The sequence below is a fragment of the Gossypium raimondii genome, chromosome 4 (genome assembly GCF_025698545.1).
Source record: "Gossypium raimondii isolate GPD5lz chromosome 4, ASM2569854v1, whole genome shotgun sequence".
NCBI lineage: Eukaryota > Viridiplantae > Streptophyta > Magnoliopsida > Malvales > Malvaceae > Gossypium > Gossypium raimondii.
Window position 1 is genome coordinate 4,330,080 of NC_068568.1, and position 15,109 is coordinate 4,345,188.

The 15,109-nt window shown below is 31.4% G+C and overlaps 1 protein-coding gene across 2 annotated transcripts; it reads right to left on the minus strand.

Annotated features, from left to right (window-relative positions):
* Positions 1–378: 378 nt before the first annotated feature.
* On the minus strand, positions 379–4,078 carry LOC105780420 (protein FAR1-RELATED SEQUENCE 9). 2 transcript variants are annotated; one of them, XM_012604735.2, is made up of 3 exons: positions 3,787–4,077; positions 1,480–2,978; positions 379–809 (listed from the first exon to the last, which is right to left on the minus strand). In XM_012604735.2, the coding sequence occupies exons 2-3, from the start codon at positions 2,959–2,961 to the stop codon at positions 642–644; spliced, it is 1,650 nt and encodes a 549-aa protein (XP_012460189.1). In that variant the 5' UTR covers positions 2,962–2,978; positions 3,787–4,077; the 3' UTR covers positions 379–641. The 2 variants fall into 2 exon arrangements, with proteins under 2 accessions (XP_012460189.1, XP_012460190.1); XM_012604736.2 differs by lacking the exon at positions 379–809 and adding an exon at positions 1,121–1,227 and having other exon boundaries at positions 3,787–4,078.
* Positions 4,079–15,109: the final 11,031 nt, after the last annotated feature.

The following is a 15,109-nucleotide window of genomic DNA, read 5'->3' on the forward strand; positions in this document are numbered from 1 at the left end:
ATCAAATTAAAAAAATAGAGATTAAATTGAATGAATGTGTAAAGATTAAGGGTTAAAATTGTTATTATATCTTATATATAAATACTAAACTCTATTAGAGTTTGTTTTACTCACTTATCTAGTGTACATTGATTAGTTTGTCCAATTTTCAATAGAAGAGCTAAAATACAATCTAAAATATAGTAGAGCAGATTTTGTGGTACTTTTACCCAAACAAATCAAATCCCAGCTTTAAATCTTAGACATTTAATTTATTTTTATTTTGTATTAAAAGATTTTATATAAAATTAAGAAAGCATTATTATAATATTATTTAATACTCTCTTGAAAAATTATTTGAGCAATTTTGAATTAATATTGTTGACTCGTAACACCAACTTAGTCAACCGCATACCTTATATATAGTAAATGATAAAATAAAAATTAATTTGTGATATTTAAATCTTCTAATTAAAAAAAACCTAGAAATCTGTTCTTACCCTAAAATATATAATACAAATTATTTTCAATACAAGTTGAACTACATTGGCAAATTAATCCAACCAGCTATTCATTAATTCTTTGCCAAATCATCTAAGAATGCCAAAATCAAATGCTATCAAAGACTCATTTTCACAACATTTCTTTTTTACTCATTGCTTTCACTCTCTCAAATTAAGCCTTGCATTTTGAACTTTAACAGACAGCTTTAACTTCTGTTCTTCCATGTCCCTCAACACAGCCAGCAGATTCGATCTGTACACTTCGCATCGCCGGTTTATGCTCTCCAACTCTGTTGTCAATTCCCGGATTTTCTTTTCCTTCTCGTCCTGATTGACAAAATGATAGGAAAATAACAGATTTCAATTACAAATACAACAAAAAACAAAGACGGTAATGCGTCCAAGATTGTTCTTTTCCCACGCACACACATGTATCAGTGTGCTTAAGATAAATGATCATGTAATTGCTTCGTATGTCCTGTATCTATCTATATGAAGAAGAAATCATGTAATGAATGGGATTCTTATTTGTAGGAATGGTGGTTTGAGCTAGGAACGAGCATGAAGAAATCAAAAATACCTATGTATCTTTTGAGTGGTTCAGCTGGATCAATCATTCAAGACCTTTGGTCTGTACCCAGACCAAATGAAAAATATGGATGCACTTTTTATGTGTTTGTCGAGAATGATTTTGATCTTAGTTTAGGGCCTAATAGAAGTAGAAGGCGCTCTGGTGGGATCCTCTCTAATAGAAAAAGATTGCAGTCAGTTAGATAATACACACATACATACTAACCCGAATCATTGAGGCAGTTGTGTAAAAAAGCTAGCATTGAGTTAGATTTATGTCGGTACCGCTGTTAATCTCAGATGAGTATTGTTGATATGACTCGATGAACATACCAACACATGAACAGGACCGAATAAATAAACACCGATCAACCATCCAAACCCTAAATGCCAGCAAATATATATATATAAAGTAGGAGAAACTGACCGCAGATTGACATGCCACTGTCTCGGTATCTCCAGCTGCATGCAACTCTTGATTACGTCCATTGCTCAGTGCTCCATCTTCAGCAGATACAGGGCTTTGGTTTTTTGCAGAACTAACCTTTTTCAGTGCCTCTTGTAAAGCATCCATTGCCACCTTGTAAATGTGAATAGATTTCGCCCCTTCTTCAACATACTTAATAGCTTCTTGGCGTAGAGTATTGGACCGATCTGTTAAGGATTCCCGGGAATTATTTGGCAATTCGGTAGCATGCTCATCCTGCATGTCTCCAATTTTGGCGTTTCTCGTCCATCGCTTTAGTACATATTGTGAAGGTAGTGTGAGAACATTTTTCGCTCTGAAAACTGCTAATATGTGCCTGCATATGATCCCGGAATGTTCAAACATTTGGCAACTGCAATTAGCTTTCATCTCAAAAGAAGTGAAATTAACAGTGTGCGCTTTGTGCTCTTCCCCGAATTTGGCCACCCGATATGTTGCAACAGTTCCCGAGTCATCAATTTTAGTGGCAGGATTAGCAAGGGTCTCAACTAGCTCCTCCTGGAACTTCATGAATATTCTTCGCGTATAGAGATTAGCAGCTTGTTTTTCCATGGGAGATGGTGTCTTAAGAACCGGTGAAGTGTTGATGGTGTCATAATCAGACTTTAACTCTTTCTCGTGCCAACTTGCTACGGCTTTCTCATACTGTTTAATCAACATCTGTATGGTGGTCGATGCATTCACAAACCCTTCAAAGAATGAGTTTAAACCTATGTTTCTCTCGGTTATAGAAAAGTCCCCAAAGAAGGTATCTCGCATATAAGCAGGGACCCACTGTTGCCGAGCATTGTACATTGACTGAAGCCATTCATTGTCCATGACAAAGTAACGTTCCAGAAGCGAAACCCATGATGATTCAAACTCATTAATTGTCTCAGTCTCATTAACGCATTTCTTAAATTCTATTTCGAATGTAGGCTGTGATTGGTATATGTGAGCCAGCTTCTCTTGGGTTTCTTTGAAAATGCTCCACCTATTGAATCGAAGGCGTGTTTCTGGAAGAACCTGTGTGACAGCCATCTGTATGAGACGATCAGGGTCAGTTGTTATAGAGATGGGACGACGATCAGACATTGCATGAAGCCAAGTTTGGAATAGCCATGCAAATGAGGCCTCAGAGTCATTGAGAATTAAAGCACAACCAAACAACACCGGCTGCCCATGGTGGTTGAGTCCAGTAAACGAGGCAAACGGAACCCTATAACGATTGGTCCTATATGTTGTGTCAAATATGACAGTATCCCCAAAGTAAGCGTAATTCATCCTTGATGTTGCATCCGCCCAAAATATGCTTCCACCGGTGTGGTCATTATCACCTTGAATTGCATAAAAGAACGAAGGATTCTCTGCTTGCATTCGTCTCAAATAGTCCAATACATGGTTAACCCCACCCCCTAGGGCCCGGTGTCTTGTGGCACTCATTTCTCTCTAAAATCCCACTGTACCAAACACAAAGAAACAAAATGTGTTTAAGCTCCTCATTCAAGTTCTTTGTTACTACACATTTGATCAATGCTTAAGCAGTGACTCACTGCCCTCACCTAATAATTTAAGCGTCGATTTATAAGGTCAACTGAATAAATTCGGATATGCTAGAGCTAATATTCTTTACACCATCTTTCATTGACCGAAAACAAACATAATAGGTTTCAGAAACAGAAAATTTCATATCCAATTTCTATATAGATTTTATTGACGACAATAAAAAGCTTTTGAGCCCGAAGATTAGCTCAATCGGTTCATGCACTCATCCTTAAGAGGCAGTACTAAGTAGGTATAGGATTCGAATTCCAGTTTTGAACCCTGAATATTAGTTCAGTTAGTTCATGCAACCATCCTTCGAAGGGTAACACTAAGCCAACACCGGATTCAAATTTCGGTCTCTACGATCCCTTTCCGGATACCCAACCCTCAACATCCTTTATGCTATATATGCACACACACACACACACATATATGCATATATTAAGCTTTTCTATAATGGTGGGATTGGATATAAATTCGTTTAATGTGAACACTCTAGTGAAAACACATAAACAAGTTTCTTAATCCAAAACATAGAATCATTCGAACCCAGAACCGAAAACCGACTCCAAGAAAGTTTCTAACTCTCAATATAAGCATTGAATTAATTGGAAAACAAAAATATATCAATTCATAAACAGCAAAACACGAAATTTAGAAGAACCCAAATGAATATATACATAAAAATGATGAATGATGATAATGAAAGAAGAGGAAACTGACCCAAAGCCCCGATTTGAGATAAAAGCTGATTCTTTTTCACCGCAGTTCAGTGTAAGGCGAGGAATTGACTTGTTATTGATGAAGTCGAAATGGGAATTTGGGGATGGGTCAAACGAAATTTAGTCTTATTGTTTGCTTGGTTACAGTTGGGCGATTTGCCCACACTTTTTACAACTGCTGTTTCCTTTCATCAACAACTCAGTTTGCAGAAAGATGGAAACTCATGGCTGTGTTGTTTTCTTTTTCTTTTTTTTTCAAGGCCTTGTGTTCGTGAACGAAGGGTATTGAGGTTTTTTTTTTTTTTAATTCTACTATTATTAGTCGTTATACAAAATTATGAATTTAGTCCCTGTATTCTGATTTGATCAAATTTAGTCTTTATATTTTTGAATTGATTAATTTTAGTCTCTTTTCTTTCAAAATTTGAAATTTTAGTTCTCACTCAAATAGTTACAGTTAAATCTATTTGGTTAAATTCAATTACTGGTCCTATATTATGCATACACTAATAGATTTAGTCCATATTCTCCAAATGGATCGTTCTAAATTCTGTACTTTTTGAATTTTAAAATTTCAATCTTTACATAGACAACAACGGCTAATCCATTAACTAAATTTTTAGCGAGTAATATATGAAAATAACAAGTTGACATAATATTACACATATGATAATATGTTTGTCATGTCGATTTTGGAAATAACACAACTTAACTTAATGAATTTAATAGATATCATTGAGTGAGAATTGAAATTTTAAAGTTTAAAAGTATAATTAAAATAACCATATTAAAGTATAAGGACTAAATCCATAACTTTCATAAAATATAAGCACTAATAGCATAGTTGAGCTTTTATACCTAAATATGGTCCTTGAAATTGGATAAGAAAATGATGTAAAAGGGCAAATATTTACTTTTGTTGTTATAATTTATTTATTTTATTCTTTTATGATTTTTTCTATTTATTATTAATTATTTTAGGTTTTTTTTAATTTTGCATAGTTGAATCAACAATTGAATCATAATTTGATCAGTTCAAGACAAAACTATTCTTACAACAATGGATATTAGTTTTGGATTACCTTTTGAATCATCATTACCTCTTTAAACAATAACTTGAACTCAAGTTTTGTGAACGGAGAAAATAGATATTGGGAGAGCTTATCCCTTTCAAGATCCAACGTGATTCAACTTTCGATTTATTTAAGAGTTAATGTTGCTATGAATACGAGGGGTTAAGTGCCAAAAAAATTAAAATGTATAATTTTGTAGTGAAAACAATAATAAATACTAAATTATGATACACTCGCGATATGAGTGTAAAAAGTTTTTTGTGTAAAAATATTAAAATTTGTATAAAAATTAAAATGAAGTTTCGATTAAAGTGATAAAATTGAGGTTTTATAAGTGTTGGTGATACGAGATCAAAGGCCCGACAAATGCGTTCCAAACTAAATGGGACCATTCAGGAGTTTGTTAGCAAGGTCTTAGATGCGTACATGAAAGAACGGGAAAATCAAGATTTCAAATATTGGGAATCTTGGTCCAAGAAACCAAATCTTGCAGCCAAAGCGCATTAGATCTCCGTTACGAGCATCAACGATTCAATTTCAGTAGGAGATGGATCACAAGCCCAAATTCTTGAAGGCAAGGCCCAATAAGAAGATTCCAAGCCCAATCAAGAAATCCACCCATACTTAGTTGAAAATCGTGCCAAATTGTCAAAGTGGCCCAAGTTGTAAAGTTTTATTTTATTTATTTATTTATTTTTACTTAGTTTAATTTTTATGTAAATATTCATTCCGAGTCCCAAATAAAGACCCTTGGTGAATTTCCATATTAAAATAATTAGGAGTTTTTTTATTTTAGTTTTCTAATTAGATTAGGACTAGTTATAAGGCCTATTTAAAAGCATGGCTAGCCACCTTGTAAACAACTTCTCAAATATATCAAAATATCGATTTGTTTAAGTGTAATTCTCTTTGAGTTTTTCTCCAAGAATTTTCTCTTGAGTTTTCTTTAGAAGTTGTTTTAACAATCTTTTGATTGTGGGAGCCATCTTCAGCCTTCTTCTTGCCATTGATATTCTTTGGAGTAGGGAGTTGTGAGATCTTTCGGGATTTCAAGGCTTCTTAGGACTTATCTTTTAATTTCTTCTTTGTCAATTCTTTCTTTATTTCGCTTGTCTGAATCTTTATCTAATTTATTTTCTGCTTTTATTGTGTTTTCACTTTTTCTATCTTAAGGAATCACCCAAAATCCCCAATTTCTAGGGTTCTTCCATACTCTTTTGGGTGAAATCGATTGTCGAAATTTGGGGAAAACTATCTTGGTGTTCAATTAGGCAGAATCGTAATCTCCTTTAGGGTTTCAAGAATCCTTATTAACACTTATTTCTATTCTCAATTTGATTCTTTGCTTATTTGGGGATTTTATTTCAGATCTGGAAATTCAAAGTTCTAATCTTTTAATTTTCTGTTTCGTTTCAGATCTGATTGTTTAGGGTTTTCGTAGGAATTTCTCGTGACTTGGCAACTCGATCTTCATCCGCGCGCAACCCCCGTATCAGTTGGTGTCATGGTTTCAAATATCACCATATGTGAATTTCTTATTAAAAATATAAAATGAAAAAAGTACATTATAATAAGATAACTTATTTGTATATAAAATGGTATTTTAATAAATTCTCCAATGGAGTTTGTGTATCTGATTAATTCATAACACCAACTCAGTTAAAGGTTTAAAGTTAATAGAGATGATAAGTTATTTGTTGATACATGACTCGGTGTCGGTGGTTATGGATGGTCCGGACGAGGGTGTCGAAAGCTGTCTATTCTAGTTTCGATGAGTAGGGATGACTTTTGTTTGATTCAATCATGTTTTTAAAAAATTTTGAAACCATTCAAAATAATTTATTTATGTTTTTGATTTTTTTATACTAATTTGGGTTTTGGGTTATTTTGATAAAATGATCTTTGTTTTTGTGACTTCTGAATATTATTTAGTAAAGTCTCAAAGTTTTTTTTTTCATAATTCTTTTTAAAACATAAATTTTAAAGTAATCAAAAAGATTATATAACATTTAAAATATATATTGTATATAGAATTTTTAAGTTATTTTAACTATTTTAAATATAAAATATTTATTTTACATCATAAAAAATTAAAATTAATGATAAATAGAATATGGTTCAATTTGCTATTTCACTTTGGGGTGGCTTAAGTGGCCTTGACTTAACAATGGCTCATGTGCTGAACATGCGAGAGATAAGTGTCGGTGAAAAATATGACTTCATCATCATGAAAATACAGTACAAGGTGTGGTTGCAACACCCCTATACTCGGTTCGACCCAAGGAACCTGATATAGGAATATTACATTTGATGCCAAAGTGATTTTGACTAATCACTAATATATTTGAACATTAAAAAAAAAGTTTTCATAACTTATATTTTAGTCCCTGCTACTTGGAACACACTTGATCTTCTTAAGTACATGTCATTCTATTCAAAATTTTGAAACATACCCTCTTGGCACTTGGAGATGTGATGAGATGAATGTCCACGACCTCAACTACAACTCTTCAAAATCACTTTATCTACGCATTGAAAATAAACGCGTTAAGTCAGTGAAGACCTAGTAAGTACCCATGATATTTAAATTCTATTAAATTTCTTAATTTCCAATATCTTGTTTCTTTGTTTATTTATCATATTCATTCATAACTTTTACTTATTTCACAATTTAGTCCTTAAGTCCTCAAATCAACTTATAGAAATTATTACTCTTTTTATACATGTATCATATTTCACCATTTAGTGTAAATTTTCATGATTTTCTCACTATTTCTTTCACAATTTATTTTACATATTTAACTTACTAGTCATTGTCTTTCTTATACTTCCTCAAATACATTCAAATCACATGCGTTTTCACTTTACTAATTCAATATTTCAAACATGAATTAGAGATAAACATTTACCTTGTAACGAAAATTGTTTACCTTTTTAGTAGAGGCCTAGTAGACTAAACAGAACACTTAAGATATACGGAACTAATACATAGGTGCATTATTATGCACTATTAAACAGAGAGCACTAAAGTAATATACAGAGAGCACAAATGTGCTAAACGGAGGGCACTAATGTGCTAATAATCGGAGAGCACTAACGTGTTAATAATCAGAGAGCGTGCTAAGGTTCCTTAATGGCATGCCACTAATATCCCAATAGTTCTTATCTTGTCTACTTGGGCAAGTCATAATATACACACGTCACTTTTACACTTTCACATAATATTTTTACATACTTTACAATTTAATCCTTGTACCAATAATCCATATACTTATATCTTCACTATCTTTAACACATGTAATATATTTCTAAATTCATTATTCATCTATAATTCACTAATAATCCTTATGTATTTCACGTATCACTTTTATATATTTTGTAATTTAGTCATTAGCACAATATTTCGCAGTAGCAATATATTTTACTTTTAATAACAAATATAACATAATTCAATACTTATTAATATTCCAAAATTCACTACAACATCAAATTTTCTCATTCTAAGTGTTATGCACTTCACTTTTCTATTTCTAATATAAATTTTCCCAATTTTACAATTTAACCCTTAATTTCCACAACTTAGGAAATAAATGTAGTTTGGATTACAAAATTCATATATTCTTTTATTTTTTCACTATGTGCTTTATTATCAATATTTCCTTGTAAACTTTTATAACTTTCCAATTTAATCACCTTTTTTCATAAAAGTTCTCTATTCATTATTACATAATTTATCTTTGACATCTCACTTAATTCACATAATTAATTCCACTATCTCATTTTCCACATCAAATTTCTATGTATTTCACTTGTATTATTTCCACCACATGTATTTCTCAAGTCTTTCAATTTATTCCTTATTTCCATAAAATTTCACATTTTCCCATAATTTCACTTATCTAACACTTTGTATATTTTTCGCTAGCACATAACCCAACTATTATACTTTTATTATAAATTCCACTTCACATAATAAGTTATTTCACACTATTTTTATTTTACTTAATTACCGCTTACTTTACAAAGGTCACATTTTAATCCTTAAATAACAAGAAAGCTCATGGGTACTACCTCTTTTCTATCAAAATCTCTTGTTTTTCTCTTCTCCTACCACTTGATTCACTTACTCAACTTCTCTCTTAATTAACATGTCAAAAACACAATATTTTCTCATGAGAAATCTTTACTTTAACACCATTTTTATGCTTTTCTATCACTACTAAACTTAAAAATAACATAAAACCTTAACATCCATACCTTATTCTCTTGAAACCAAACTTTAACTTGACTTTCTCTCTCCTCAGTCTTCTATTTTCTTGAATCTAACTTGATATTCTAGCTCCCCATAGTCTCCTTATTATTTTTCTCTCTTGGTGGCTATGGAAATTCTTTTGATTTCTAAGTGAAAATGGTGGATTTTTGGTAAAAGGACTAAATTGCAAAGAAAAGAAAATTTTCTTTCTTTCTTTCTTCTTCTTCTCATGTTGAGAACATGGAAAGATGAAGAGAATTCTTCATCTTTCTTTCCTAATATACTAAATACAATAATAATTAAATATAACTAAATGTCAAATCAAAATATTAATAAACTAATATTTATTTAATTAATCTAAAATATCACCAACATCACTATTACTCTTCAAAATTATTTTTCTTACTAAATGACCATTTTGCCCCTTATGATCCTTCAAAATTCCTCCATTTAATCATCACTCATTTTAGTAAAATTGTGATTTAACCCCTCATACTTTTTCCACTTATTCAATTTGATCCTAATTCTTCCATTTTTCTTAGTTTCTAGATCCTTCCACCCTTAAAATATTTGCACTATTAGTCCTCCAAAATTTTCATATTTACACTTTAACCTCTCAAATTTTGAGTATTTACTCTTGGGCCATAAAACTTTTCACACTTTTGCGATTTAGTTCTTTCTTGAATTAATACATCATAATATACTTCCTAAATATATTTTGTTGACATAACTCAAACTTTCCTTCTTCTTTTTTTCACTTTATTTCCTTATTTTACTGTATCAAAGATAATATCTCACTTTTTTACTGTAGCAACTTTCAGGGTGTTATAGTGGTGTTTTCTCTGACGGTGTAGCTCTCTATCTTTGATTCAGGCAAACTCCTTATTCTCTGGTCGAATGTGACTGGTTTAGCAAGGTTGTTTAATCGAAGTGATTACATATAACAATATTCATATTTAATAATATGATATTTTTAATGTATTAACTTAAATGGAGTTGTGGTTAAAACTCTAACTAGATACCTATTTGGCACATGTTTGAGTTATGTTAACCCTATCCCCTACTCTTAAAATTGCATACTTCTTTAGGTGATAATGTTTTTCCTTCGAATTATGTTTGATTCTTTCAGTTGTGAAAATAATATTTTAGTTTTTGCACTTGTATCAGTGTTTCTTGATATGACTTTTCTTGCAATAAATTGATGATAGTCAGATTCTTGTATCTTGATCTTAACTTGCTTCGGCTTTTATCTCTATCATTTTTGCCTTTATATTTGTTTCTCCCCTAAAAAAATTAATAAGCTAAAATCGATATCATAATTTTTTTAAAGCGATAACATGTTATTGCCAAATTTCGTAGCATACATATTTTCAAGTTTATTCCACAATATGTTTGGATGTGTCTCTTGATGAATGTAATTGTAAACATTTTCTTCAACAGATTATTGAATAAAACCACACACCTGTTGATGTTCAAATGCCCACTCGTTATCATTTTAAGCTCGAGTTTTTTGTAGCAAAAATAGGAAGATGTAAAACACTCACAAAAAAAAGGTCTTTCATTTTATTCCAACAAAGTTGGTAATTCGTACCATTCAACACGATTGTTTTACTTATGTTAATTTCCATAACTACCAAACACGAAAATTAAACTTTGATATCAATTTGAAGGAAATAAATTGAAATTACCGAATAGCACAAAAACACAACCAATGTTCTTTCTTTCTCCCAATAAACACAAGTTGGCAATTATGGCAACCACAATAACACAATATCTCTTCAATGAACACCAAACAATCACAAGAAAATAAATGAGACATGATTTTTACATGGAAAAGCCATTTTAAAGTAGAGGGTAAAAATCACATTGACTTAAGACTCAACTCAAAAGCTCAACTATATTTAAAGTTCTTACTACAAAAATCAAAATATAAAACTATTACATTGAACATATAACTCGAATAAGGCTAATAACAAGTAACCACAAACAAACAAACAAAAAGTTAAAAATATCACCCAAAAATATTGTTGGTTTTGAAATTGAAATCACGAGGCTACAATACCGATGAAAGATCGGACTGTACACAACTAAGATCTTCAAATCTATTATTCATTACCCTAAAATTAGCTCTAACTAACCACTGATGAACTCCTATTGAAGAGTTGATAAAAAAGGTTTAAAGGAAAAAAAAGTTGTTTGAGTCAAAGGTTTTTCTCTCTTTATCTTTTGAGTGAACTATCCCACCTCTCATTTTCTTTCAAAACATAAAAACTATCCCACCTTATCTTTAAAAGGCAAATGCCAAAGTGAATTTTCCCATATACAATAAGGCCTATGTCCCAATAAATACTTAAAGTAAAGAGAGTCATTAAAATGGGAGAAATACTTAGAAATATAGTTTGAAAGGCTCAACAAAACAAGAATAGCTTCTAGTCTATATCGTCATGTCATGTAGAAGAACCCCCAAAGTATATTTGTAGCTAGAATAGCTTGAATGGCTAAGTGGGCTAGGCATGTGGATCTTTATAAAGCCTTAACCCAACAAGCTTGGTGCATCTTCACTAACCCAAGTGGTTTTTGCATAATCAATCATGGAAGAATATATCATTCAAGGTAGAAACAATTGATGATGCTAATGATTCATCATCGTTAATACTCATATAAATTCTACCTAAATCTGTAGCACCCCTAACCTGTAACCGTCATCGGAATAGGTTAAGAGGCATTACCGGACTTTAAACTCAGTTCAGATCGGTAATTCATCAAACATTTAACAAATATCATTTAATTTCAATAATTTTCAATCATTCATATACATAACATGCTTAAATCAAGCATACAAATCTTAATTCATATGTTTGGGACTAAATTGATAACATATAAAAGTTTTGAGAAAACTTAGAAAAATTTTCGAATAAGGGTCACACGCCCGTGTACTCAGGTCATGTGGCATGAAACAAGCTTGGTTTAAGCCACTTTTCACACCCCAAAACACATGTACTAAACCATTCATATAGTACCAAATTCACATACAATATGAGCAACTATAAACAACCATTTCAATGCACATATATGCCATTTCAAACCAATCATTTACATACTCAAATCAATACCATTTGTGCATTTAAACACATATCAAACTAATATGATTCAACCTCATACCTATCCTAATATCAAATAACATTCAAGCCTTTTCCAATCACCAACTCATCACATACCAATATTATCATTTACATCAAATCCTTCATAAGCAAACTTGCCAAAACATATAATCTTATACACATTTGACCATTATAACAACTAAGCCAAATCTCATGGCTTAAGAACATCAAAACATATAACTATGCAATAAGCTAAAGTAACCAAAAACATATTCCCATAAACTAGCCTATACATGGCATATTTACTCAACTTCCATGAGTTCAAAAGTACCGAGAAATCGACTGGATAGTGTGATGCTTATCTCCGACGTCTTCCGAATTGAGCTAGCTAACGAACCTCTATAAAACACGAAGAAATAAATTGAGTAAGCATTAAAGCTTAGTAAGCCGGTATAATAGAATTAAACTTACCACATTGCATAATTTAAGCAATTAAATCAATATGTCCAACTCTAATATTCAAATGCCTATCACACATACACCTCAATAGGTTAGAGTCTTAAATATGCATATAACCAACATTTCATCCATGAATGATTCAATTTGGCATTCAACTCATATAGCATTTCATAAAATATCGTTTCCAGTTCCATATGTCCTCATAACACATATCATATTTCATCTATACAATTCACATAGAACATATTCCATTTCATTCTCAATCATATAATCGGTAACAGTATAATGGCCGTTGAACCTAATGAAACATCGAAGGATACTCAAGTGATACACACTATGTGCATTAATCGGTAATCCGTCAATTCATTATCATTTTCGCTCTTTCGAGCCATGATCTGTAAGCTCATTTCGAGTTGAAGAACGGTAAGCTCTATCGAGCTGAAACGGTAAGCTCATAAAAGTTGATATATCGGTAATCTCATACGAGCTGTGGTGAGTTTGCAACAAATGCAGGAGCTCGACCAAAACGGTAACCCTAGTGATATGTCACTCGTACCCTACGATTTTCTATAGTTCAAACGGGGCTCGGTATTACTCAATACATTTCAAATTAAGCAATTCAATATCGTTTATTTCAACCATTCAATTCACACACACACACATATATATATACATATTCATTTCATACAATTACAATTAAATGAAAGTTCGATTCTAATTATACGAACTTACCTCAAGTTGCTCGGATAAAAATTATCGACTATTCGTCCACTTTTCCTTTTTCCCGATCTAATCCCAATCTCGACTTATCTTGATCTATATATTATCAAAATCAGCTTATTTAATCAACTATTTATTCAATTTAGTCCAAAACACACATTAGGGCTATTTTACACATTTGCCCCTAAACTTTTACATTTTTAGTCCTTATCACATAAAATTGTAAATTCATGCAATTTAGTACAAACCCATGCATAAACGAATTTAATACATGTTACTAGCAGCCCATATTTCAATTTATTCACACTTTTAACCACCATATTTTACATTTTATCAATTTAATCCCTTTTTGACATTTTTGTCAAAAATCACTTTACAAAACTTGTATATCTAACATTAAACCTTAATAATCTATCATTAAACACTTAAACAACCAAGCATTCAACAATGGCATTTCACAAAATCATCATCAAATTCGAAAATTAAAGCATGGGCTAGCTAGAATACAAAGCAACTATCTCAAAAACGTAAAAATCACCAAAAATCGAACTCAAAACATACCTTAATCAATACTTCAAAGTGCCGAACCTAAAAGCTTCAAAATGGTTTCTTTCCTTTGTTATTTTCGGCAATGGTGGTGAAAAGATGAACAAAATAATGTTTTTGTTTAATTTAATAACATTATTTACAAAATTACTTTAATGTCATTAATGAAAACATTACAAAATCATATAATGGATGACCATTTATGTCATTATCCACTAACTTTGGTCTAATCACATCATAAGGACCTCACATTTAATTAATCATAGCAAATAAACGCTTAAACAATTAGTATGCCACTTTTGCATTTTACACGATTTAGTCATTTTATCAAATTAAACATCCAAACGATAAAATTAAATCACAAAATTTTCACACATATATGCTATCATGCTGTAAACACATAAAATAATATTAAACTAATTTTACAACTTTAGATTTGTGGTTCCGAAACCACTGTTCCGATTTAGCTAAAACCGGGATGTTACAAAATCCATGTAAGGCCTAAAGATTAATATGAATTCATCTTCCTTCAACAAATAAAAGATTTTACACAGAGAAATATGTCGCTAACATCTTTAAAAATAAGAAAAATTATATTGGAAGTTCTAATCATGGCTTGGGAGAAGGGGTTTAAATAAATATACGTTGAATGTAATAACACACTACTGGTGAGGGAGAAAATAACAGTTTGGTTGAGTTACATTTGTTGCATCAAATCCTGAGAAGGAGATGGAAAGTAAGAATCCATCATATTCCAAAAATTCATAATGAAGTGATTGATCATATGGCTAAATGTTATATTCCTGGAGTTTCAAGTTTGCAAGTATACGACAATCCCCCAGATTCAGTGAAAAGTTTGCTATTAACCGATTTAACTAGATCAATGCCGAGTTAAGATGTAACTAGTTGATGTCTCGCTTTATATTGTTATTTTCTACAAAAAAATTATATTAACCAATCATTGAATCAGATTTAGATTTGAATAGCATTTTTGTAACTTGTGAATCTTATATAAATGCTAAACATTAACATCTTCTTATATATAACATCTCCCACATATGATATTATTCTATCTTCATCTTTCAATATTCCTTCATCTCTACCAAAATATTGACTTAAACATTGAAAAGTAGTTCAAAGCATAAACTTCGATACCTCTTAGCTCACTTCTGT

What these genes read in the sequence shown, in the direction of transcription:
- LOC105780420 (XM_012604735.2), bottom strand. Translation starts at nt 2,961, where the DNA reads ATGAGTGCCACAAGACACCGGGCCCTAGGGGGTGGGGTTAACCATGTA. An exon ending in CAGTGGCATGTCAATCTGCG is followed by an intron (nt 810 to 1,479) that starts GTCAGTTTCTCC and finishes TTTGTCAATCAG; the next exon opens with GACGAGAAGGAAAAGAAAAT.